The sequence below is a fragment of the Micropterus salmoides genome, unplaced genomic scaffold, assembly GCF_014851395.1.
Source record: "Micropterus salmoides isolate LMB-PRFRI ecotype aquatic unplaced genomic scaffold, ASM1485139v1 Ms_hic_scaffold_1, whole genome shotgun sequence".
Classification (NCBI taxonomy): domain Eukaryota; kingdom Metazoa; phylum Chordata; class Actinopteri; order Centrarchiformes; family Centrarchidae; genus Micropterus; species Micropterus salmoides.
In genome coordinates, this window is record NW_024040040.1 from 42,764,914 (window position 1) to 42,790,811 (window position 25,898).

General features: G+C 44.5%; 1 protein-coding gene across 1 annotated transcript; it reads right to left on the bottom strand.

Annotated features, from left to right (window-relative positions):
- Window positions 1-25,790, bottom strand: dipk2ab (divergent protein kinase domain 2Ab). The gene is made up of 4 exons (XM_038729152.1): window positions 25,319-25,790; window positions 18,374-19,259; window positions 5,790-6,093; window positions 1-2,244 (listed from the first exon to the last, which is right to left on the bottom strand). The coding sequence occupies exons 2-4, from the start codon at window positions 19,025-19,027 to the stop codon at window positions 1,898-1,900; spliced, it is 1,305 nt and encodes a 434-aa protein (XP_038585080.1). The 5' UTR covers window positions 19,028-19,259; window positions 25,319-25,790; the 3' UTR covers window positions 1-1,897.
- Between the last annotated feature and the right edge of the window lie 108 nt (window positions 25,791-25,898).

Consider the following 25,898-nt stretch of genomic DNA (forward strand, 5'->3'; position numbering starts at 1 on the left):
GTCCATCAGCCAAACTTCTCTTTATTGCTTTTCCTGCCTGACAGAGTCACGTCAGCTCCCCGGGTCTCGCAGAAGGCCAAAAAAAGCAACTGCTGTGCTTTTCTAGTTTCCCCCGTAGACGGAGTGGCTCATATTTACTTGATTATTTGCCTGCCTATTGACTGTGCTACACAACACTCCACTGGGCATTTAGCGTCTGATTCACAATATCAAGACAGATGACATACAAAAACATATGAGGGGATTTCTTCTTCTTTTTTTAAGGTTATTCAAGCAAGATCTTTCATAATCCATTCCCAAATGAGCCTTTATATTTGTGATCATGCTTTAATTCGCTGGTCCACTGAGTGTAAAATCAACCAAACCTCTAAGTGGTGCTGAGCGTTTAAATATTCAACAAAAAGAATTCTGGGCTGCAAATTTTTAAAGTGCAGGTCAGACGCCAGTTGTGGAGTAAGGAGGGAATTTAGGATATCTTCATTTAATTTTTTAAACATTTACTTGATAGAGCTGACTGCACGCAACACTAGTGGGAGAAGTTTCACAACAGGATTGATCACAGACATTTAAAAAGAATTGGCACTGGACGCCACTACTATGCTTTTTTTTTTTTTTTTTTTTAAACTGTGGTTTTCCAGTCCTCTTCAGAATCACTTCATTTTCCCCACTTTCATTTAGTCAAGATGTTTTTGACCTTGTTGAAGAAAAACACGTCTAAGCCTATCTGATCATCATTTATCAGTCGTATGGGAGGTTAACAAAGCAGAGAGGGGTTATGTGACATTCCGCCCAATCTTTGATTTTGGGGGTGGGAGGATGGGCTGCCAGCTCATTTACGATTGTTTACACATTACGGTTCCTTTGGACAGCTCTAGTGGCGAACAACTGGAGGGAAAAGTGCTGTCACTCTGTACTGCTTCGGGTTCTTATTATATATAGCCTCTTTGGTATAGGCACATCTGCATCAAGGGACCACCACTGTCCAATTCCATTCCTTTTCCTATGTGCAGCAGTCTTACACCCTCTGTTTCCTATAAGAAGGGAAGAACAACACTAAAAAAAACCCCAAAAATATATGATTGCCACAATCCTGGAAATCAAGTGATTGATTGGAGTAGCAGGAAATTAGATTTATATAGCCGTCAAGGGTTTTCTTTTTTTCTCCTGCATAAAAAAAAACAAAACAAAACCCCACAACCCTCTGCCTCTCCTCTCTACCTGCTGTAGCTTGGCAATCTCCGCTGCCTGACAGTAGGAGATTCATGCTACCTTTGCCTTCCCTGCAGCCATGCTACAGAGAGAAAAAAAAAAGAAGCCATGGCACAACAAGGATGTAAACGCACCAATCTACTTAAATTCAGCCCTGAAAAAAAAAAAAACAACCAAGAGATCCTGGGGGCAAAATGAAACAGGTGTTAAGATTCAATGTTCTGAAACATCAGTTCTGATGGATTGAGGAGTGAACAGGAGGATGGATGTGGTCAGGGCTGTGCGATGTTGTTGCTGTTCTTGCGTCTTGAATGCCCTAGTGTGCGTTAGCCTGGGTCCAGTGAGGGATGCGTTTACCAGAGCCCTTTTTCACCTACCCCCCATCAAGGAGGGCAGCCCACCCTGGGAGAGGAAAGGTTACCTCTATTCTGGTTCTAAGCAGAATCTCTTAGCGCCACACTGCTCTTTCACATGGGGTGCAAAGTCAGGTTAAAGCCAGAGCTTTAACAAATCTGCTTTGAAGTTTGATTCTTACACTGCCTGATGCAAGACCTCTAACACTCTCCTGATCCAGTGCACAAAGGGGAGAGAATGACATCATGTACAAGAACCAGGATCTCAAGAGTCCGGAGATACAGAGTACAGGATCCAGTCTCTCAGTGCGTCGGGCTAACGCCGTCTCCGTTTATTACCTGGCCGTAGCGGAGGAAGAAGCGGCGGCTAGCTGTGTGAGGTATTCGCGCAGTTCCTTGGCCGCCTGGAAGCGGCCGTATCGCTTTTTGGGTCTGGTGCACTCGTCCAACATGGCCTCGAGTTGTCCATCTTTAGCTATGTGGGCGGGGGGGTCATGGAGGAGGCCTCCAGTGGTGCCCCGCCACGTAGCATACCGCGACAGCAGGTTCTGGCACACAGCATAGTAGTTGTGGTCCACAGTGACCCTGGAACAAAGGGAGTCCTTAGAGAAAGACAGGCAGGCCTCCCTGTCGCACTCCTCAAAACGGCTCTCATACCACACGTCGTAGCTTTCCGGCTTGTCTGCAGGGAGACGGAGAGACAGTTAAATGAACACACCGCAATAAAAACACACTGATCATAAAAAAAATTTGTCAGTGATATTAATAGTCTTAGGTGCACAACATTCATTTCAAATATATAAAGGCATTTATTGGGTCATAACCCTGGTGCTTACAACCTTCATGAGTTGAATATGTAAAAAGACTGGGATATGTCTTAGACACTTTGATGAAAATCAAACCAGCCTGTAGATTACATTTTAGATGGCTACTTTTCCTGTGTAGTAAGAGCATTTTTCACCAACATAAGCAAAGTGATTACAACCAACTGTCTGACTGCATCTGAACATGGAGAACAGCTATTTTTCAAAGGTTTGTGCAAATTATTACCCAAGAAAAAAAAAAAAAAAAAAAAAACTTGGACCAGAGGCTTGCAGGGTCGAGGTGCCACTTTTGACATCCCGCGGGCGCTAACAGGAAATTCTTTTTCAAAGCACACAGCTAAACAATTTATCTACCGTTTCATTTGACAGAAATGAACCACTTTCCAGATTTATTGAGCAAATAAAATTTGTTCTCCAGCTCATTTCACGTTGCTTTCTCTCTTTAGAGGGATTCTGTGGGGAAAGGAGGGAGCAGAGAAAATAACCTGGCATGATGAGAGAGCTATTGGGTTGTGCATTAAAAAGCAGATCAATAACATTGTTGGGAGGGGGGGCGACCCAGAGGATGCAAACACATAATCAGTGTATCAGCGTTGTAATGCACTTCTCCTCTGGCTCATCAGAACAACTCAATCAAAAATCCAGCACTGCCCTGTTAGCAAGGGGCCCCTGTGGCCCCCCGAAGAGGGGGGGCACATCAACCTCAATCAGTGCGGGTGATGAAGATGGATCTGGCTGCATACACGCGCCACGACGCGTGCGCACACACACACACACACACACACACATATATATATAAAAAAGAGATGTACGCAGCAAGGTGAGGTGAAAGCAATTAATGTTTCAGAGCTGGCCATGCATCACACCTCAGTGCTGATTGACAGATAGCATCAGTAGGGCGTCCCATTCTTGTTCACTTGCACTAATGGACAGACACACACGTCAGACAGAACGCCTAAAAAGAACAAGGAGGGAGGAGAAGGTTCATACTCAAGGACGAAGATGAGCACAGCAGAAGAACTACTCTGAGACTCAACTAAAAGCTAAAAGAAGTCTGAGGTCTATTTACTTGCACCACAATCCCCTCTGTTCCGCTCTTACTGCTGGCGTGAGTGTAACAAAGCTAGAAAATTTCCAAAGCAAAATGAAATTTCCAATTCAAATGAGTGGGAGAGCAGTGGACAAGCTAGGCTGCCTAGACTCTCTCGTCTCCCGTGTATCCGGTACCTTCCATGTTAAGGAGCTCAGGTTGGACTTGTATACATTCACCTCACTCCCCTGCCTTCCCAGCGCTACACAGAGAAGGGACATTGGCCCTGAAATGCTTGTTAGCGAAGCCTTACTAGTGGCATTCAAGAGTACAAGCCGGTTTTAACAATGCATGCCTGTGTTAGAGTGCATTCTTGAATGTGAGAGAAAGAGAGAGCCAGCGCGTGTGCGAGTGTTTCAAGTGCTGTTGCATTTGTGTGTATTTGTGTAAGTTGGTGAGCGTCTCAGAGGGAGAAGAGAATGAGAGTGAGTGAAGTGTGTGTTACATTATACAGCATGTGTTTCCAAAAACCACTGGGGGTGAAACCATCCTCAAAATGCTATAAACTCAATGATGGGGAATGGTTCCTTTCGCACCACTGGACTGTGCAAACACACGGCACAACTTGAACACAGCATGTGTTTTATCTTGCCGAAACTCGCCGCATCAGATGCCAGTAACAAGAGGGTGGAACTGCGCGTGAACTTTCTGCGTGTTTGATTTGCAAATCAAGTGGCCCCAGTTTAGACTGATGAGATTCGCGCCGCGCACTTTAACTTGCTTTCAATCTCAGGCTCTAATTGTAGGGATTGGATTCCCTGCTTGTGGAGCCTTGGGAGGTTACCGCGCCTATTTCCTTCTGCTGTCCGACACATGGCTGTGACCTCGTAATACTCATTACAGCAGTCATCCCTCGTCTTCCTGCTGCACCGGCACTTGGCGCGCACACACAAACAGATCCAACACACAGGGAGCACGTAAACATTCTTGAGGCTTAAACTCTGACTGGCCAGGGTAAGCAGCTTGAGTTGTCAACCTCTCTGACAAAGGGAGTCTCAACCTGGTTTGTGCTTCGGGACTTGCAAAGGGCTACTGTGACAGGGTGGAAAATTGCAGCTATTGGCAACAGGGTGAATATATACAAAGGCATGTTGGAGTACCTTGACATGTTGAACATGTATTTTCGGTTTTCTGGTGTCAGATGTTATAATTTGGCAGAGCAGCACTTTAACTCTGGATAAATTCATCACAATAGTTCCCCTTTACACCACACACCTGGAACCAGTCACTGTCAAAATGCATTCCCTAGTCCCTTTCCCTAACTATCACAACTAAGTGCCAAAGGCCTAACCCTAAATCCAAGTTTTTATCCTCACGCCGCCCTTTAAACCTGTGGTAAACAATGTAGTAAACAAGCCACACCCACTCACAGACACTACTTCATATTTGTCACAGGGCACAATGGTGGAACCTGAACACCTAGCGAAACAACAGTTTATCACTTTAATGGGATTTCTGCAGGAAGGGACAGATCTAAGAGCCCGAATGGGTGGTCGTCCCTCTCTTTGAAGTAGCCCTTGGAAGGGGGGCTGAGCGGTAGGAAACTGCCACGCTGAGTGTGTGATGTATAGCTCTCTCTGTCCTTGTTATGAGGTTTATTCTGAGAGGCAAAAAAAACTAGGGCAGCGGAGATGGCTTGTTATCCAAATGATTTTTGCTTTGATGGGGACGAAAGTGTCGGAGGCAGAAGGGGTGCTGAAGGAGTGTATTCTTAGAAGAGAGGAGGCCTCGAGCATGTGCAGATTTGCCCACAGCCGTTTATCCCTTGGGACCTTTCCACACCCTCGAACCTTCGTCACTGCCTCATAAGCTGCAGTTGGCAGATATATTTCTGACAAAGTGCTGTGTTTTCTACAGAATTCAAGGTGTGGTCAGCGATCACACCCTGGCTTTTGAGGAAGTCTGTGATAAACAGTTGGATGATGGAGAGGAGGCACAACCAGTGCATGGGTAGACATGTTATAATCCAATGAATGATACAATTAATGATTATCAGTTTGCAGTTTTAGAGGAGCACCAATCTTACACAAGTATAAAACCACCAACGACAGCTCCATACTACTTTGAGTGGGAAGTAGTCGTTAAGAAAGTGTTCATGTAAATACTATCCTATACAAATGACCGGCATGTCTCTTTTAACACAGCTCCGGAGGTGGTGACGTTTAAAATGTGTGATACACAGGTGTTTGTGAACAAAGACGAATTGTCATGGCAACTGGGGGAATAAGATATGCAAGGCATTAATCACAGACATATGGACACACACCCACACACAGAGCACATGTTCAGGTAATGACTGACGTTACCACTCACTCTGCTTGATCAGCCTTTTGTCTGCCACGAGCACATTCTCGGCATCAACAACGATGACCTTTCCGTCGCGCGGGCCGACCGCAAAGTTATCGAAGCTGACATCAAGCAAGTAGAGGGCAAACTCAAAGTCATTGTTGGTGAGCTGCTCGGCGATGTCCATCAGCTGACGCGCCAAATCTACCCTCTTCTCCCAGGGTGCGTTGTAAAAGCTCCACAGCTCCTCGCCCACGTAGTTGACAGCTACCATGCGCCCACACGCTCCCAGGTACTTGGCGAACGGCCACCCTTCGTCTGACGGAAAGCTCTGGGATGGAGAAACAGATGAGAACAGAAAACTTTGATTTAAAAACACAGATAAAAAGAAGCCAGTCTTTGTAATATAGAGTTGCCTGAAAGAAAACCAGAATTGCCCCGTTGGCTGTGAAAAACAGAGGCTAACACAAGAATGGTGAGAACCTTCACGCTGTCAAAAAATATTTGTTTAACGTGCACAGAAATCAACTTCTCAATAAAGAGAACCAAAAGGAAAAATCCCAGATGCCAGACACAAAGTTGCCAAGTGCAGACTTGGGTAACTTTTGATACACAATTCTAAGCACAATAGTTGAAAATCTGCCAAAAGGATCATATGAAATGAAGCCCGCGCTGGGTATAATGGATTAAATTTAATAAAAGAAGAGCCAGTTGGTGTTAAAGCCCTACAGCTATGACTTGATGTACGCTGCTAAACCCAGTGCTTCCAGAGAACTGATAGGAGGTGATTTGTGGTAGCAGCATTTAGCAGGAAAGCCTTATGTGTTGTGATGCAGCAGTGGGGTGGTTTAAACAGCTGCATGATGTTGGCTAACCGAGTTAATGCAGTTTGGGCACGCTGACAAGAAATTGCTGTATATTACAGGTTAAAACACATTAATAACAACAAGAAAATACCACTAGCAGGATGTGGTATCACTGCTGTGGCACAATACCCTAATACTGCTGAGATATACTTATTGAGGTCAAACTAAAACAGAAACACATGCACCATCATCTGCAATCAACCAACTCAAGTGATAACTTCTGCAAACACACAATAAGTGAGTTGGGTGGGAAGCAGTTTCATTCTACATACTACAGGGCTGGATTCTGTATGTCTCTTCCATCTTTCTCCATGAGCTCTGGTGTCTCACACTTCTCACCTTACTTTGTTTTCTCCTGGTCCATTTAATTTCAACGAGTGGACAAATTAAATGGAAAATAATAGAATGAAATTTTCCTTCAGCCCAGAGAGATGAGCTCATGTGCCATAGGCCTCCATCTTTTACAATAAACCACCCTGCCATAGGCCTCCATCTTTTACAATAACCCCCCCTGCCATAGGCCTCCATCTTTTACAATAAACCCCCCTGCCATAGGCCTCCATCTTTTACAATAACCCCCCCTGCCATAGGCCTCCATCTTTTACAATAAACCCCCCTGCCATAGACCTCTATCTTTTACAATAACCCCCCCTGCCATAGGCCTCCATCTTTTACAATAAACCCCCCTGCCATAGACCTCTATCTTTTAAAATAAACCCCTCTGCCATAGGTCTCCATCTTTTACAATAAACACAGGGCCATATGCTAGCTTAACAACAGCTCACAATTCCTATGTAACAAATCTCTCCTAGGCTGCTGGTTCTGGCAGGCTGCCACTGGACAGACACAGACAGAGAATCAAGAGCGCTCATGTTTCACAGGAGCCTCAGTGGCCCTCCCTTTCTGAAACCCAACTGCATCGGAGATATGGCACGGAACCATCATGTAACTGCAGGTAAAGTGTGAACCACTGTGACCGTTGCGTTTCACTTTACATTTGTTGTAATTCAATACTGCACCAACCTTCAATTTCTGTCAGGAGGGGTGGATTTTAAATATGCGTGGCTGCCCTAATTCCCTTTAAACTTTAATGAAATACAAATTATTTAAAAACATACATTTACCACCGCGCGTTTGTCAGCTACACAGCTGCCGTAGCTCAAAGACAACAGTTGGACTCCTGCCACATAGAGACTGTGCCTTTGAGGAGGTGTGTGTGACAAAAGAATCTGTGGCTCAGTGAACGGATGTGCAGCAATTTGCAGTTTCACTAGTGCACCATTAACTAGTGTTGAGACATTTTTGTCTCAGACACTCCTATGCTGCTCTTGAGCTCCTTTATTATATCCCCTGACTTGGCTATAATTTAAGTGTATTGAAGGCTAAAGCATATGGACCCCAACTGATGTTGACACAAGATGCAACAAGCTGAACACAATTTTAAATGAAGGCTAAGGTTGCCAAGCAAGGAGTCCTTGACTGGCAAACAACAAATAATCTTGAAGATGATGCAACAATTATGATTCACAACTTTTTACTATCTACACAGAAACAGAGAATAACACTTTTACAGTCTATCACAGTCTGTTTCAGGGTGTAAATCTATACCTTAGGCGTATCTTTTGTTCCCATCAGTTTAAAGAAAGATCCACCACTAAGAGGGGAGGACAATGATAAGTTGCATGCAATGCAGTCTCGGTCGAGCCCATTTCCCTGAGGTGACCCAATCAATTGTGGGCCAGACAAAAGTCTCTGCAGGAAGCACTACTGGCTTCCAGCAGCCTGTCTGTCTGTCTGTGCCTGACATCCTTGGCAATGACTCACCTCAACTTCCCCAAAAACTATTGGTTTATTAGCCTTACACGGAGTTGAATATTTTCAACTCAAGCGAAGAAGTCGCATGACGCTGAGTCGCGATAGCCTATCAGTGTTGAGAGTGTCTGTATGTCACCGAGGCTTCAGAGCGATGTGTGGAGAATGCCAGGCAGAGCGGGGGAATTGAAAAACTGCTGGCCGGGGAGAGAAGCAGGGAGCAGCACTGCAACCACTGGACAAATAAACACCCATAGTCTGTCGGATTCTGTTCTGACAACTACGTAGTTTACTCGCGGGAGGAGCTCGGAGTAAACTGCTTTTATTAAATTATCTTTTTACTTTAGATTTCAATGCTGATTTATCTTCACTGGAGCTTCTCAGCACCTAGCTTCCATGCACATCCGGTTCCAGTGTTGTTGTTAGCGTCGTTAGCTCTGTCGGACTACGACTTCATATTTATATAAAAAACGAACAAAACTGGACATTACTTTGAGAAAAGAAAGCAAGGAGGTTGAACTACCTGGTGAGTTCAGAAAACGTGTCTGTAACTTTATTCCAGCTATCACTGTACTTTACTGTGACCAAGTTAGCATAGCATAGCCCTGATTGAACTCCATTCAGAAAACAAACATTTTAAAAGTTGTTGTCCTGCTATCTTGCTGGCAGACCTGACAGAGCATGAATTCATATGTTTAACAAATCTGCATCATGTTGTAGTTATTTCGGCATCAGTTTAATCCGTTTATTGCCATTTATTCACAGCAAAATGTTTACTTTGGGTTCATACAGTTGTATTTATTCACGTTAAAATGGCCTTCTCGTGTTGTGTGTGAACACTTGCAGCGAATGTACTCACGCGAGGAAAGCGTCGCGAGGCGAAAATTAGTGGTTGGTCTGAATGCGGCATAAGAAACAAAAGCGTAACGGTGAGTTGACAGCACTCCCAAATACTGAGTACTGGCTGGAAAGGAGACAGTCTCAGACTACTGAGATGTTGCTTGCCAAAAGGGATCCTACATAAGAGATTTTAGGATTAGAGACTGAACAGGCTAAATATCTAAAATGGCTTTCTAATTTCTGAAGTTGGTATGGAAAATATTACGTTGAACCTGATCAGTTTTTGGTACATCCCTATTAGGCCTGCTTCCCATTGACCCAGATTCAAACCTCAGATCGCTTTATGTTGCTGCAAATCTAAGCGGCTCTTGGTCTTGTTGACAAAACTTAGCATGTCCAATGTTACGGCTAACCATGCTTTGTAAAACGCAGTCCTCACTCTCTCAGCACTGCAGGGTGAATGGATAAATAAATGTGGGGAAGGGGTGGTGGTGGTGATGTTTGGGGGGGTGGGTGGGAAGAAAGCAGCAGAAGAGAGAGAGAGAGTACGATGGAGACAGCAAACAGAAGAGACAAACAGTGTCTTTCACTTCTCCGCTCTAGTGGACAGGAGGAATAAACCAGCAAAGACCTGCCTGCTAAACACGTCTCTCTCTTTGTTGTCAGGTTGCAGCCTGAATGGGAGCAAAAGTAGAGCGACGGCAGATGGAGGGATGGCTGATGGGAGGGAGGAGAAGGATGAATGCCCCAAGGCTACTTTCATACACTGTCAACGACTGTTATGCGAGCGCCTTCAAGTCTGTCCAGCCTTCGTCCGTGGTTCTTAACATAAATGTCGCACATTCACTGCTCTGACAGGCTTGATTGCGCTGCATCAATTACCCAGGTCTTGACAACTGATACATGGTTGCCATTTTCATGTGCTTTCTATGTTTAAGTATCATATGGAATAAGTTTAAAGGCGAGAACTATTGAACAGTGTTGGCAGGCACACAGAAGTTGGCACCTGAGCTTTGGAATCGAACTTGCCTATTGCAGAAATTGATAAATACCCCATGTGTCCCACCAGTCATTCTCCCTTAGCACTCTTTAAACGGTTACTCTGTAGAAGTCATTAACGTCCGCAATGAGGCGTTGAGGGAGGGGGGTGAAATAAATTGGAAAGCCCAGCCTAATGTTACATCCACTGCACTATCTCTAAGTAGACTCAGGAGGTACTGTATGTGTGCGCGTGCTTGTATGTGTGGGTACTGCACAGGTAGTGAATTTTACCAGTCGTCTCCCAATAATGTTATGCTATTGAAAAATGCTGAGGGTGCAGAACTGCCAATGACACATCCCAGCGACTTTTACCGCTTTAAAAAAAAAAAAAAAAAAATGAAATGTCTTACACTACTTGTTCCTGTCATTGGCTAAAAACCTTTTATGTCCTGCTTAACTTTCAAAACTTGGTGCCAAATGTTCTTCTTATTTTCCATACACAGCTTTTGCAAGAATTTCTTGCAGCGTTACAGAAATAATGAGCTTGGCTCGAGACACACAATGAAAGCGAGGGCGGAAAACAGACCAACAGAATCGTCTCATTAAAGACAACCTCACAGTGACTTCTAGGCCCACGCCTGACTAATCTAATCTTAAAGGTTGTGCTGGTCCACTACAGTAGCATTGACGGGAGGTGGGGGTGTGGTTGTGCTTTCCACTTCCCTCCCTGTGATACAGATACACTGGCATCCTCTTGGGGGGAGATTGGAGAGGGCTGAAATGAAACAGGGCCACAGACAAATGGGCAGCCTCTGGAGAAGAGGATGAAACGAGTGGAGCGAGAGGCACAGGAACACACACCTGCGTCCTGACATCTGCTGACAAAGACATGCCCTTCTACTGGGCTGCTCAGGGGGAGGGGGTGGGCATTGTGTGTGTGTGTGTGTGTGTGTGTGTGTGTGTGTGTGTGTGTGTGTGTGTGTGTGTGTGTGTGTGTGTGTGTGAGTTCCAAAGGGGTTCTTTGTGTGTGTGTGCATGTGTTTGTTGTGTCTGTGTGAAACTGTATCCTAGTGCATGTGAATGAGAACATGCAACGTGACCAGGGCTGATAACAACCTCTATTCACAGGCCGAGTAAACATGAGTGGCTCCCAAGATATTGCCTTGGCTGGTCTGCAAAGAACACTGGTCCATCAAGCCCGCATATACGCACAGATGCACACCCACCCACCCACACGGACACACAGAGCTGCCTTTAGAAATGCAAGATTTAAAAAAGAAGAGGAAAAAAATAAATTACTAATAAAGAAAAAAAAAAAAAAAAAGAAGAAGAAGAAAAAAAAAAAAGGAACCTTGCCTTCATCCTGCAACCACAACTACTTATAGCAAGAAGGAAATGAGTAGCTTGCCACAGACGTGTTTCAAGTGTGAAGCTTGTTAAAGCCCCGAGCAGGGTGTGGTAAATTCTCAACATTTTCTATCCTCAACAAAACCCCACCGCTTCACAGCAAACGAGTTGGGACAGGACTTGTCAAGAGTCCGGGGATCAAACAGTAAAGTTGCGGAAGTGTGGCATGACAGACGCATTTAGTCAGACAACAACAGCAACAACAAAAAAAAAAAAAAAAAAAAAAAAAAAAAACCCCAACCCTTTCAACCCTGATGTTGCAAAATGAACATTATTCAGCCTGTTTATTAAACGGGGCTTAGCGTTAAGAAGGAGTCACATCTGCTCCGCAAGGCTGGGGCTGCCAAGCCGGACTTGAAATAAAAAAACATGTCGCTTTTCTGTGCAGCTCTCCCGTTGACCTTGTGTGTCTGGAGGATGTGTGGTGAGCCCCGTCTGGCATTTTGCTGGCCATTTAAGTTTAAAATCCAGTCGGCTGGTCTGCAGCGAGAGCTCAGGCCCCACATGGGAGCCGGCGCTAACTCCTCATCCTGGCACACATGGCGCTATCCTTTTCTTCTCTGTTGCTCTAGTCTCCTGCTGCTGCTGCTTCTCCTGCTAACCCTGCTTCCCCCTCTCTATTTTTGTTCCCACCCCCTAAAACCTGCAATAGAGGGTAGTGATGTTGTCAGTTCCAGAAGGAAATGCCTAGTCAGAGCATTAGGCTGAGGAGAGCATGTGTGTGTCTGTCTACAAAGGAGAAAGAAGACTAGGGACAGACGGAGACTGTTAAGTGTGTATATATATCTGAATTCAGAATAGGCCCGGCCTCTTTCTTTACCAGACATGCGGTTCAAAGAGTGCAAAGTCACAGTGTGTAGAGCCGGCAACAGTCTTTGGAAAAAGGAAAAAAATAAATAAATAAATAAATAAACACACACACTGAATGAAGAAAACTGAAACTAGAAAGATCTGCTGGGGGTGCGTGTGTGTGTGTGCATGGAGAAGTCGGAGCCAATAACAAAATGAGGTCAGCTAGACCGGGTAAGGCCGTGTACAGTCGGCGTGTGCAGCACAGAAGCAAAAAACGTGCACATAATTCAGTGAGCACTGCCGAGCAGTGATAGAAATGGGTTAGCTAGGTCTTTGAGTTCTGCAGGCCCCTGCTTTGTATAGAGAGAGAATCAGAGCACAGGACAGTGCAGCTTGGGGTTGCTAATAAACACTCCACTGCTAGCTGATAGCTGAAACCCTTTGCCAACCTGAGCCTGAGCCCCTGTGCACGGGGCCACCTCATAAATCCCCTCCACTGGAAGATGAGGAATGTGTTAAGTCATAGGCAGTGGTGTTGACTCAGTCTAGGTGGTATTGCCGCCCACATGGCTGGGGATGAAACGCAAGTGAAGCTCGGCCTCAGGTCTGAGGCCAAGTTTGTGGGTTTGAGGCCTACATCAAGGGTTGTGTATTTCAGAGCAGGCGCCAATTATATCAGGGGGCAGCTGAGTTGCGTTGTGAGTAGGGAGACTGCCATCATTGACCCTACGCTCAAACCTCTCCGCAGAACAAGACAAACACAGAATTTCTCCTACAAGGAGCAATTAAGTATTTCACATGACTTAACAGCCTATGACCAGATTCCTTAACATCCACACTCCAGTGAGGAGTTTGATTTAATAAAAGTTGTTTTACTAATTTCAAGGGTGTAAACGCTTAAGACTTGGACGATGCTACAGAGTATCCCTGACCTCTCATATTTTCTCTGACAGGAACTAGGTGCTTGACGCTTTAATGCAGTGGACAATTTTATTACTGCAGACTGCTAAAAAGCATATTCATGCTCTAACAGTAGGCCCTAGGCTCTCCAGGGGACACGGTACAGTAAAGAGCCACTCGTTACTGATCCATATCGGCCATCTTAAAAGGGGCCCAGGGAGAGTGGTGAATGGTGTTAGAGTCTAAAACGTTGCAGAACTGCATCTTCATGAGCTGGATGTAACGTAGGTTGGGGTTTAGGCTGTAGGAAGCTGGGGTGGGGGTGGGGGGGATCTAAAGAAGGAGCTGGTGGGTGGGATGAGCGTGGGGGCACAGGCATTTACCTAACCAAACACAGCTGTCGCGCGCGTGCGTGTGCGTGCGTGTGTGCGTGTAGAGAGGGAGAAAGGATTATGGTAACACGAGCAGTCTGGCTCATTCAAATGGGGGAAAACACCACAAGACCCTGGCTTGTACAACACACACTCACACAAACCCTCCAACTCTTCGCCTCCTCGTTCTCTTCTCCCCTTTCCACCAGGGCCTCCATCCAGCGAGGGCAGCCAAAAGAGCGGAGTTGGGCCCAGATAACTCCCTGTCTTATCCTAACAGGATTCAGTCTGTACACAAAGGCCTATAAGAATAATGAAAGGGGGTTTGGGAGCACTTGAAGCAGGGTTAAGCGGCGTACACAACCTCCTCTCTTATGTGTTAAGAGCGTCACAATCCCCCAGACCCCAAAAACAAAAGGTTCTAATCACAGACTAGCAACTTAAATACTATTTACCGGTGGACCTCAGCCACTGAGCCGGCCTTAGAGACAGAAGGCTCTCACTTAAGCCGGGAAAGCATGCAGTGTCTGTGATTAAATTGAAAAGAAACAAATAAAACTAAAAACAAAACAGGCTTTGATCCTCTTTGTAAAAGAGGCATGACCTAGAAAGGCAGACCATAAGATTGCGATTTCAGTTTGTTTTCCTGCACAGACAAAATAAGGGCTCAAATTCTGTGCGTCCTTTGCCAAAACATAACTATATGGGCAATAAGGACAGTTTTTATATTAGTGTAGACATTCTCTGAACATGTACTCAGTCTATCTTAGCTTGCAAAAGTACAATTTCACAATAGACCACCGTGGAAAAAACGTCATAAAAATAAGATTTATTCCAGGGCTGTTTCATTGCATTTTACTGTAAAAAAAACATTGTAATAATTACTGTTTGACTAGTCATTATTTAATTTAAAACTTATTAAATCACTGTATTTTTTCAATTATTAGTTATAAGATCTTCTGACTGATAGCTGTTATAGGCAGGCTGAAACATCTGCTTATGACCTCATGCAGTTAAATGTATTTTCCTATTACAAATAAATCAAAGTGCAGTGGGTCACAGTTCAGGTACTGCCTTTACCTCACTTTGCACCAGGAAAACCCTGAATTTATTCTATTTACTTTGGCTTAGTTTCCCCAAAGTGGATGAGCATCGTAATAGATTATGCAGAGCCTCATTAAAAAGAGGCTATCCTCCCACCCCCATTTAAAGAAATTCAAACAAGCTGCTAGTGTGTTTGCTCAAACCGTTGTGAATGTTTACTTTCACATTTGCGTTAAAACGTGGCTGTCAAAAATCTTGGGGGGAATAGGAGATAAGGTCAATCATCTAATCTCTCTCTCTCTCTCTCTCTCTCTCTCCTGCCTCTTCTCCGATTTAACATCAGCGTGAGACGTCTGTGTTCTGGGAAAAAGACAAGACAGCGTTGCGCGAGAGGTTCATGCCTTCTGACGAGAACATCTCTTGTGTCAGGTGAGGGCGGGGTGTTGAACGAGGGAGGAGGTAGATGTGTGGAAGGTGGGGAAAGACAGTCAAAGAAAAGACGGAGAGGGCCGTCTGGGAGAGAGACAGATTTGAGACCAGAGGAGATGGCTAAGTTAACCCTACAGGCCTGTCACATCCTATTCTCAGCTTCACTGAGCAAGACAGAGCTGTGGACCAAAAAGGGTGCAAGCGCAGTCACATGCTTCTGGCTAGTTCACCAAGCTTAATCATTTGGAAAGGAGGAGTAGGCTAAATCGAACCAATTTAAAAGGTTGGGCCAGATGTACTCCATCAAACACAACCATCACCTAATGAATCAATGAGTCATCTATGGAGGGGGCCAAGGAGGGAGAGGGAGAGGACGACACATATGGTTTGAGCGAACCGTATGCACTTTTCATGCAAACCATGTTATATTATTATGTAATAAGAGGTCAAATTAAAAAGCATCATGGAATTTCTCTGGTTGGCAAAGAGACACCCCTTTGACACATGTAATTTATCACAGCAACAGAGAAACCTCTCCAGCCCAACTTATCTGTGAAACCTTAAGAAAAACAGCGTTGGTTAAGAGGAAACAAGACAGAAAACAGATGAAGTTGCATAAGGTGCCTCTCATTGCACAAGGATTTTCTTGTTCGGCTGTCGTCATTTTGTCTTCCAAAAATATTTATTCCCCAAAGACAAATGGTCTTCCACGTGACAGAGGAGTGGGGGTGGTGTGTGTGTGTGTACTGCAGCGTACACAGAAAACGCATTGTTGGCCAGACCCAAAACAACACAGCAGATTGTTTCCCACTGACAGAGAAGGTCTGGTTTCTCATAGTGCAACAGGGCCGATTTACTGCCTGTGGCTTCAAAAGACTGGAAACAGAAGCCATTCTAAGAGAGCGAGAGTGCAGCTCACTGAACAGACGGCAGAAATGTTATTGCAGTTATTTAACTGTATGAAGCCAGAGAAAAGAGATAGAGAAAAGCCCAAAACCACATCACTGGCAACCAATGACAGCAGGAAATCATTTACACTAAATATAGCAAAGCTAAATTATACACTGACTGACAACAGCATCTTTAACTTACTGAAGAGGTGTTTGACTACAGCCAGGCGAAAGGCAGCATCGCTCCAGGCCGGATAAGAAGGCAGAGTGATAAATGGTTGAAATAAGGATCAGATTTCATTAAATAACTGGCCATAAACCTGAGCCCACATTCCTCTACCTTTTGTTTAAACCAGTCCCAACGTAGTGGCACTAACCTCTGGCATAAAAGGAGACCAAGGTGCTGTAGTACAGCACGTCTCCTGTTCACTCTCTACAGACGCCATTACTTCTTTATGGTCTACTGCTGCCCAGCCTTGTGTATAGGGTCTCTCAGTCTCTCAGCAAATTTTCTCCTCATCTATTGAGTTCAGTGATGCTGATGAAAAGTCAAGGCATCTCTCCTAGACGTCTGCCGCATTTCTTCATCTGATATCCAGACGAATAACCCTATCTATGGTGCATGCACAGCATTCTCTCTCATGCGCACAGGTCACAAGTTCAAGATGAGATCAACAATTCATGAGTGCCTGTAAACATGCGAAGGCTACATGGAGCAGGGAGGGAAGAGAGCTGCGGACAATGCACGATGTGCTGGTGTGTGTGATGTCTGTATCTGTGTGTGCGCAAGGTAAAGGATGAGAGGGGGTGATTCACAGAGCCTCTGAACTGGGGCATAATGGCATTAAAAAAAACACTGATGGAATTATTTGGCCAGAGTTTGTGAAGCGTACACAAGCGCGCAGGAAAATACAGAGGAGGATGACACAGATAGAAAGAAGAAAGACTTAATAAGAAAGAAACGAGGAGAAAGGGAGGAAAGGGGGGAGGAGGTCAAGCGACCACACACGGCTAATCAGATTTTATAGATTGACGGCCTAAAAGGCTGATCTCGCCTTTTGTCCCCTGAAATGCCTGGAGGTGTGAGCTTCTATGTGTAGCAGGGGGGGTTGGAGGTCAGTTATTGAATGTCTACACAGGCCATGAACAATGTTGTTGTGTCCCCTTGTGAGACGCGGCCAATGCCAGATCGAAATTGATTGGCTACTTGAAAAAAATCAGTGATGGAAATGTGGATAGTGCTTATATGATATACAGTATGGCTGCCTCGCCTTGCAGGGAGACAGGATAGAAAGTGGTTTTGATTTTACTCCTAACCTGATGTCAAAACAAGACAAAAAGTTGCATTTTGATTTTAGCAGCATTTGTCATTTGATAAATTTACTCTGTCAAATTCAAGATTTCTAATTTTATTTCAACTTTATTAAAAATGAAAGTGTTCATTCTGTCAGTCTCATCAAAACTAAACATCAGAAGCCTCAAAAAGCGCAAGATGTTCTTTACAACAGTTCTTGTCAGCCCCTTTAAAGTTGGTCATTTCAATTACCTATTAGGGTTTTTTTGTACTGTAAAGCAGAAATACAGACAGCTCTTATTTTGTAAGATTGGTGAAGGATCAAGAATATTTATGCTGATACCACTTAGCAGCCCCGTCAGAGAGCTCCCTCCACATGCTGTCACAAATGACGAGAATACAGTGGACATTCCAGTGGACGTATATTAAAATAAAAAACAATGTGGACCGTTTACAGATGCATCCTTGAATAATTCAAAACTGCCCTACATATATAGTGTTAAATATGCAGTATTGCCGTCAGCCAAAATCTCTCATCTTTTGGGAGGCCACAGCTCTTAAATCCTTCTCTATTCTAAGCAGAGGAACATTCGTGCTCCAGATAGTGGCCAAGCAGCCTAGAGTTTAGGGAGGGTGTAATGGCTTGTCTAAGATCTATGGAAGAGGAAGGAAAAGGAGGATTCCCACCCTGTAATTTACTGGAGGCTTTGCGGGCCAACACCCTGGCTTGCTATGTACCGATGCTCTTATCTTCTTTGCAGCAAAGGTAATCCAGGAACCGTGGCTTATCAACTCCTGTGAAAACACCTGGTGCCACACATCAGCTGACAGACACCTCTTTATCAAGATGCAACATTTTCTTCAAAAGACTGCAAAAGTCAAACAACACTCCACAACAAAAATAAAGAACATCACTCGCTCAAAAGTATCACACTTTAAACAGCTCCTGTCATTTAAACACACGGTGTTGAGAAACAGACGGTACCTGTAGTACGAGTGGTTCCGGGTTGAATGCCAAGGTCATGAGCAGCTGCATTCTCTCCGTGTCCTTAAGGTTCTTTAGCAGGAAGCTGCCCGAGTCTTTGGTCTCAGCATACCTGCGGACCACACGGTCCAGCAACCTTTGAGAGGGGCAGTGCACAAGATCTGACCAGCCCTCCACCACCTCTGGAGTGAGCAGGCGAACATCGCCATTGATCCGGGAAAATTCCGTCTTGTACATTGCCTGGATGAGGTCACAGCGCGGCCTGCCTGTGGCCCTCTTGCAGATTTTCTGGTCTATCTCAGCCAGCTCCTGGTTGGAGCCGAGCCGCTTGAGCACCACACGGCGGGTGCCCTCCCTGGGCTCGCCGTACTGAGCAAAGTAAACATTCTTGACATTGAAAACGTCTAGGAATCGCAGGCGACCCCAGGTCTCAAAGGACACCTGGCCGTTCATGAATTTGCGGCACCAGCTGGTGCCAAAACAGGCGGGACACTTGTTGAGGTTGATGAAGCGTCTGTCAGTGAGCTCATTCTTCTGGAAGGAGGCGAACAGGTTGTGGGTGTTCATCAACAAGATGACAAACAATCCCACCACCAGTAAGAGCTTCAGACAGCGGTACAGGCGGCCAAGTTTGAGAGGCAGGAAGCGCAGCATGATGGGGACAATGCAGGGAGGGGGAGGGGGGGTTCTTGAGGGATAGGGAAGAGGAGAGGTATTGAGATGATCGTCAGGGAGCCAACCTCAATGCCTCATGGTGTACCGGGGTAGATTCTAAAGGGGCGCGATGGGGTGGGGTTGGCACATCTGCCCCGTGCCAGCCTCTGGCTGAGGCCTGTGAGTCATGTTCTTCTTCTTGGTGTTTGTGTGCAACCTCGTGCCAGCAGGCCTGAAATCAAGCAAAGAAAGAGAGGGAGGAACTCATTACATCAGGGCAAATACAAAAAGGCTACATTGCATAACAGCAAAATTGCCACTTTTCTCGTAGACAAGTGAAAAGGAGTTATTTATTTTTTTCCTTCTGCTTAGCTTGCAACTTGAACACCAAAAGTTCTAACAAACGATACCCTCCTATAAAACAAAGAAGCACTGTCTCTGCCATATGAAATTGTCTCACAAATTTGAATTGCTTGGGTCATTTGCGAGATTTCATTACTTTTTGAGCAGAAATGAGATGGCCCACAGCCAATGCAATAAACCTGCCTGTGCCTGTTTGAGCGCTTTCTCTTTGGGAAATAATTTTGTGTATACTCTCCCCAATATAAGATAGATAAATAAAAGTATAGAAAAGGGGAAAATAAAGTGTCAGTGATCAAATTAAGAGGAAATGTACAACATCCTTTCCTAGTATAAATAAAATAAGTTGCACTCTGAGGATGATTCCTCAGAGGCCCTCCCTCTGTAGCTACAGAAGTATCCATCACTTTTCCTCTGATGCACAGCAAAATAACACGCTGTCTGCATACCTCAACAGATACACTGAGCAGAGAATTCTTGATTTCCCCCCCCATCTCGCTTCACATGGAGGAATCTCACTGTGCATTGTGAAGAGAGTCACGCTGTGCGTAGTTTAACCTTTGATCAGAGTTGCCCTGTTTCGTTTTAATCATGCTTTGAAGTTGTTTCTTTGAAAATGGCTGGTGTCGCTAAAATAACGTCCGTGGTTGAGGGGGGGAAAAAAGAATCTGTGAATACCTCCATTAGGCATATCGATGCCGGCAGAGAAGGGAATGGTTAGAGCTCCCAATTCCCCCATAGTCCGCCCATGTAACACACCTCCAATCAGCCTTTTCGCAGTGAGTCTTGTAAGTCTTATAAGTCGCTTTAAGAAAGACAATGACTCTGGCCATGCAAATTAGCTATCCTCAATTAGAGCTCATTAGGACATGCTTATTAGCACAGCTGACTTGAGAGGGCATGGCTAACGAGCAGGCTCACTAGTGTGATTAGCGTGCGTGTCGATGGGTTCCTAGCATTTTGCCTTCAGATCGAAGTGGCCGAGATCTGGAAAGACGCGGGGGCTAGAGGCAGCCAAGAGAGCAGCGGTTGTGAGAGATGTGCGGCTGTGGAGTGTCAGATAAGAAGCTGAATACACTACTTCTTACCACACACACACACACACACACACACACACACACACCTCTGTCTGAAAATACCTCGAGCAGATCAGGCCAACATCACTAATGTAAAAATAGACCATATCCTAATGGGGGGGGGACTACAGACAGCTGAACTACATATTTTTTAAAGGAAAAGGGAAATATGATTCATGCTTTTTCCCCCCTATTCGCACCGCAAATCTAAATGTGACTCAGTGAGCAGTGTACCATAAATAAGACAGGGAAAGTGAGAGTGACAGCCTTACTTAACATCTAAGAAACAGAAGCAATGGTAAATCAATTGAACTCTGTATTAAACAAAAGAGCTCCTGTAAATCTTAATGGCATTGTCACAATTTCCCAAGACATGGGACGACACATATTTATTTATTCATTCTATCATTATGAAGCATAATGATAATGGTAATTTCAGACTTTATGAATAAATAATTTAGAGCACCCTTTCTGAATATAACACTTCATGCCCACATTAACCTGTGAAATGTCAGAAGCAAAACTGTACAAAAAAACATTTGTCGTCAGGCAACAGTCAAAAAATGCTTTTCATTGGGCGAGGAAAATAAAGAAACTGTAGGTCCACATTGAGCCGACTTCCACAATCACAGTGTGATTAATGGACTATAACCAAATAAGATCTCAGCTGCACCCATTCAGAAAGAGCTAAACAGAACACCAACACAATCATTTAATAGGGTCTGGGGGGAAAAAAAATGTATTCAAATTCTACAAGATATCTGAATTAAATTGGGAAAGGAAGACAGATTGGGAGATGGGAAATAAAGAAACAAAGTCTGTATGACTAATATAAACAATTTCAAACAGGAGTGAAAATGGATGTGTGCCTTGTGCTACAGAGAGCGAGAGGGCGCGGCTTGCTTGACAGGAAAACGGAACATCCAGGGGCTACAAGATTTCCAATTCAAGTTCCATTTAGCATTTGACACTGGCAGTCACGGCACGGCTGCAAGATCTTGGGAGCAGATACGAGATTGAACTGGGATCAGCAAAGGGCTTGAAGAGGACGAAAGGCATCCTCAACCAGGTCGAGAAGAAGATCACCTCATCATCCCCTAGGGAAGGCCACAAAAGAGGCAGGGCGAGCTGGAACAAGCCCCGATGCAAGACCTAGACACTGCCGAGTAATGAGATGCATGAGCTGGCGACTGACACGGGAGAGGATAGATAGCTTCTTCGTCCTCTCCAGAGAAAGAGTTAGGCCTCAATTACCTATGCTGCGTTACCTGGATTATGTCAGTGACGGTTGCTAATTGCTGGAGGGAAAGGATAAAATACACACTGTGTTTTCGTTCTGTTAATGTGGGAGACAGTCAGGGTATGACAATGAAATGCACAAACCTACCACCGATGGTTGGTCTTTGATCCTGTACTTCTGTTTAGCATGAAGCAAAAGAGTATAACAATTGAAATGCTACTAGATTAGAGTTTTTATAGCCTGCCGCCGCTACGCACAGGGTAATAGTGCAAATGAGACCAAAACACTCAGCTTTACTGGAAGGATGACATGGTCATTTAGGACGGGGATATTTTCCCCTGGTAATTACCCCCCTAGAGTGTTTCTTGTGAAATGTACACCAGCAAAACCTTTTATTTAACTCACGCGATTCCTGAATTGCCACCCCATGGCTGAGAGTTATTTAACAGGACATAGAGTTCTATGGCAAGGTTGCCTACTCAGGTTTTTGACAAGGGGAAAGTTCACTTAAAGCTCTAAATTACAGCCAGATGCTTTATATTCTAACACAGATGTTACCCACTGGAATAGAGGGTCAAATTTAAAGCAGTGTTTTCTTTTGGACAAACTTCACTGTGCCCACAGAAGACTCGTGTTTTAAATTAGGCCCCCCTCCTCTATCTCCGTGCCCCCCCCACAGTTCCTCTGCTCCTTCTGCACTCTACAAGGAGGAGGGATGCACAATACCAAGAGGATAATGATGTTTAGAATAAGCACCAAATTACCTTTCATCATACACAGCCGCTGCCAAAACTGGGGTAAGAAAGTTTTTCAGCGTACTCAAGTCTACAAAGTATTGCGGTGAGCGCTTCGAAAGAGAAGCAAAGAAAAGAGGGCAAATCAAAGGATGCCTGACTCCTCATGCATGGGAGATGAGTCTCGCATTCAAAATGTTCCAAGTTTGGCAGATGTTAAGAGCCGCAAAATGGCTCATTACTGGGACAGAAAAGGCGCAAGATGAAGCAATCGGCCCCATGTTGGCTTAAAACAGAATGGCAAAGGTCGAGGCAGAGGCAGATGACATCGTAATATCCTAATATTTCAACTTTTATTAAACTTAGATTTTGACAGAATAACCCAGATAAGAAAGAAGGGGGTTGAAAAGGAAATTTCCTTCTTGAATAATCTTCACAGTCATTGTATAAAACTGGCTTTTCAGATAATGGTGTACGAGGGCAGGGCTACTGTCTGGCTAACCCATTTCCTTCAGTGCACCTGAGGCTAAACTTCATTATGATATAATGAAGTCAAGCCACACATGAACATGCTTGATTAATTTCACTGGAAATGCAAAAGAGAGAGTGCAAAGAGGAAGTGGTGAAAGGGACAGGAACACAGTGGAGGAGTTGGAAAAATAGAGAGAGGAAAGATATGACCCGAGCTGGTGGACAGCAAGGTGAGAGAAACTTTGAGTTATTGCTCTTGTGATGAAACTGAACGGAAAGAGATCACTTGAATACAGAGCAGCACTTCTCCATCTCTGAATAGATGTGCACAAAACGCACACACATGAGCGCGTCTACCCCCAGAGGCCGCCGGCATTACCACCAAGCCCTACTCAAAGCTCGGAAAAAGCCTCCTCTGACCCCCGCCCCCTCCTCCATTGCAATGTGCGGCTCTAGCTGGAGAGAGGAACTACTGTTGCCAAGGTTATCGACTGAGGGAGTCAATAATGTTTGATCACAAAAACATTCAGCCACAGTTGGATTGCCTCAGTACAGCAAACACATAGACAGTGATGGATAGATACAAATGACAGTAACATTCGCACGCCTAATGGAAAATTGAGTCCTCAGAATGTAAGCACTAATTAGCAGCTTCCCCACGCTAACATTAGTCCATTCATCTCTGGCCCGGACCAAACGCTAGAGGTTTTAATGAGAATATCAATGTTATCTGCGTGGCGCCAAACTGCCGCAGCTGTTAGGAAGGACACACTTGAGCTGGGAAGTCTTGCTCTGGATTCTTCAGCTGATAACATGTTTTGTTTAAATTTAAACAGCTGCGCAATTCCACAAGCCGACATCGCTCCGTAGAAGTTTGACAAGTTGTCAGACATTTAAATCTCGTGTTAATACTATTGCAAAAACAAATCTAAGTCTAATCTAAGTGAAGCTACACCATGAGCTGATTGAATAAAACAAGCCATCAAAACAAACTTCAGTTTGAAACAAATGGGAAATGTGTTTGGAGTGGGAGGGGATAAAATTGATTACCTGCCAGACATTTATTATTTCATTTCAGGTTGTTCCTAATGTAGCGCAATCTGTTGCTTTATTGGAGTATGCTTTGGTGAGTTTGGACATCAAAAACTCAAAATATAGCGCTCCTATGGGAGCTTTTACGCTACAATTACAAGACGTTCTCTTGCTGAGTGCTGAGAAACATTGAAATCAACCACCAGCAAAACGTCTAAAGTGTCTTGGTCTATTTTCATAGTTCCCTTGTCAACTAACCTTGCAGAAAGGCTCCACAATTACACTCCTGATATGGAAAACTTTATTCTAAGCAGCCTATTCTATTCATTACACTGTAAGGAGAAATTCCTTGGGACTTATTATAAGCCTTTCCTGGACCAATCAGTACAACTGTTGTGGTAATCTATTTTTCCCTTTAAGAAATCAAGGGCAGAGGTTTGCAAAGAGCGTACAATCGCAGTAATCTCATGGTCAAGTCAATTTAGCCATTATTGCAAATTACGCTTTCATTTTAATCGCCTGAGCCTTTCTGTATGATGGGGCAAATTGCTCAACCTGCTGCTTGCTCACGCCAGCAAGGAAGACAAATCCATAGCAAATCAATCCAAATCAAGTTGGCAATCAAGTGGAAACCTGTTGAGGTACGCTGTTTTTGAGTAGTCAAAACCTACAGTGCCAAAAAATTGGGAAGCACTGCAAAACGTGTGAAAATGCTTTCAATGACCAAATCTAAAAATATTAATGGTGCCTCAAGCAAACCAATACCTTCTTAACAACAATGATGTTGCAATAAGTTAACAGGTTTTGCATCCAAACAAAAGGAATATATGTTTAGAGGTTTAAGGGACTATCATATATCTGTCTGGCTGCACAGCAGCTCTGCATGATGACACTCCATTGCAGCTTTGTGAATTATGTTTTGTAGTCAAAATTAAGTAGTGTTTAGGTACCTGCGATGGACACGACTAATTACTACCTAAAGAAAGACGGTCATTTTTGAGATGGCAAATACATTTCTATTATAACAAAAATAACAGCAGAAGCAGCTCTATTAACAGTAATAACAAACTTTTGTCATCGTTCAGCGGATGTGGGAACCTGATAAGAGGGTTTGTTTCTAGAAAACTCTGTCGTTTGGTATTTTATCTAATCGTTTAATTATTTTTGTGGTAGCAACAGTGGAGCTTTAAGTGTCAAGCATGCTCTTATATGTTAATAACGTTACAGACAGAAAACAGCTTTACTCACCCTTTCAAGTCGAGGCTACAATAAATAAGTTCAAGCGACTCATTCAATTCATTGTGCCTATTCACATTATTAAAGGCTTAGTGCAACACGCACTGCAACGAGCGGAGAAGGAAAAACCTGTGAAACAAACCTGTATGACTTTTCCCTCTCCGGGTCTGTAGTAGGGAAATGCTTAGCGCTCAGTTGACATCATTCTTCAAAGTTGCGGCGACTTACTAGGCGGGCGACGGATACTTTAAATCACCGCCGACGAAATCTAAACCCAAAACAGCTTTTTCCAAGCTCGACGAAGATCTCTATCATGCGAACTCACACGGGCTTCCCATTTCTAGCACATAGGTATCTTAGCCAGCTAGCCTGCTAGCTGCCGAAATAAACAGTTGGGATGTCGAGTCTTAACTCTTCATATACCGGCTCTATCCGGCTGGACGACGCGGTCCTCTTCACACAGGGCAACAGCGTCTGTGTTGTGCATTCACGTCCACGTCTGTCCGCTTATCACGAGTCTCTTTATGGTCACGAAATCGCCTCTTCTCCTCTTCTCTCAGGCAGCGATTCACTCCTCTCCAACACCACAATGGGATCTGTTTCGACTCTTTTCAACACCAGCCTCTTTACCTTTTACGACACCCGCTGTCGGTTTACGGCCGAGGTTGCTAAGCGATGATTCTAATATTGTCGCGTCTGGCCTGAAACGCCGCCCCCGAGAG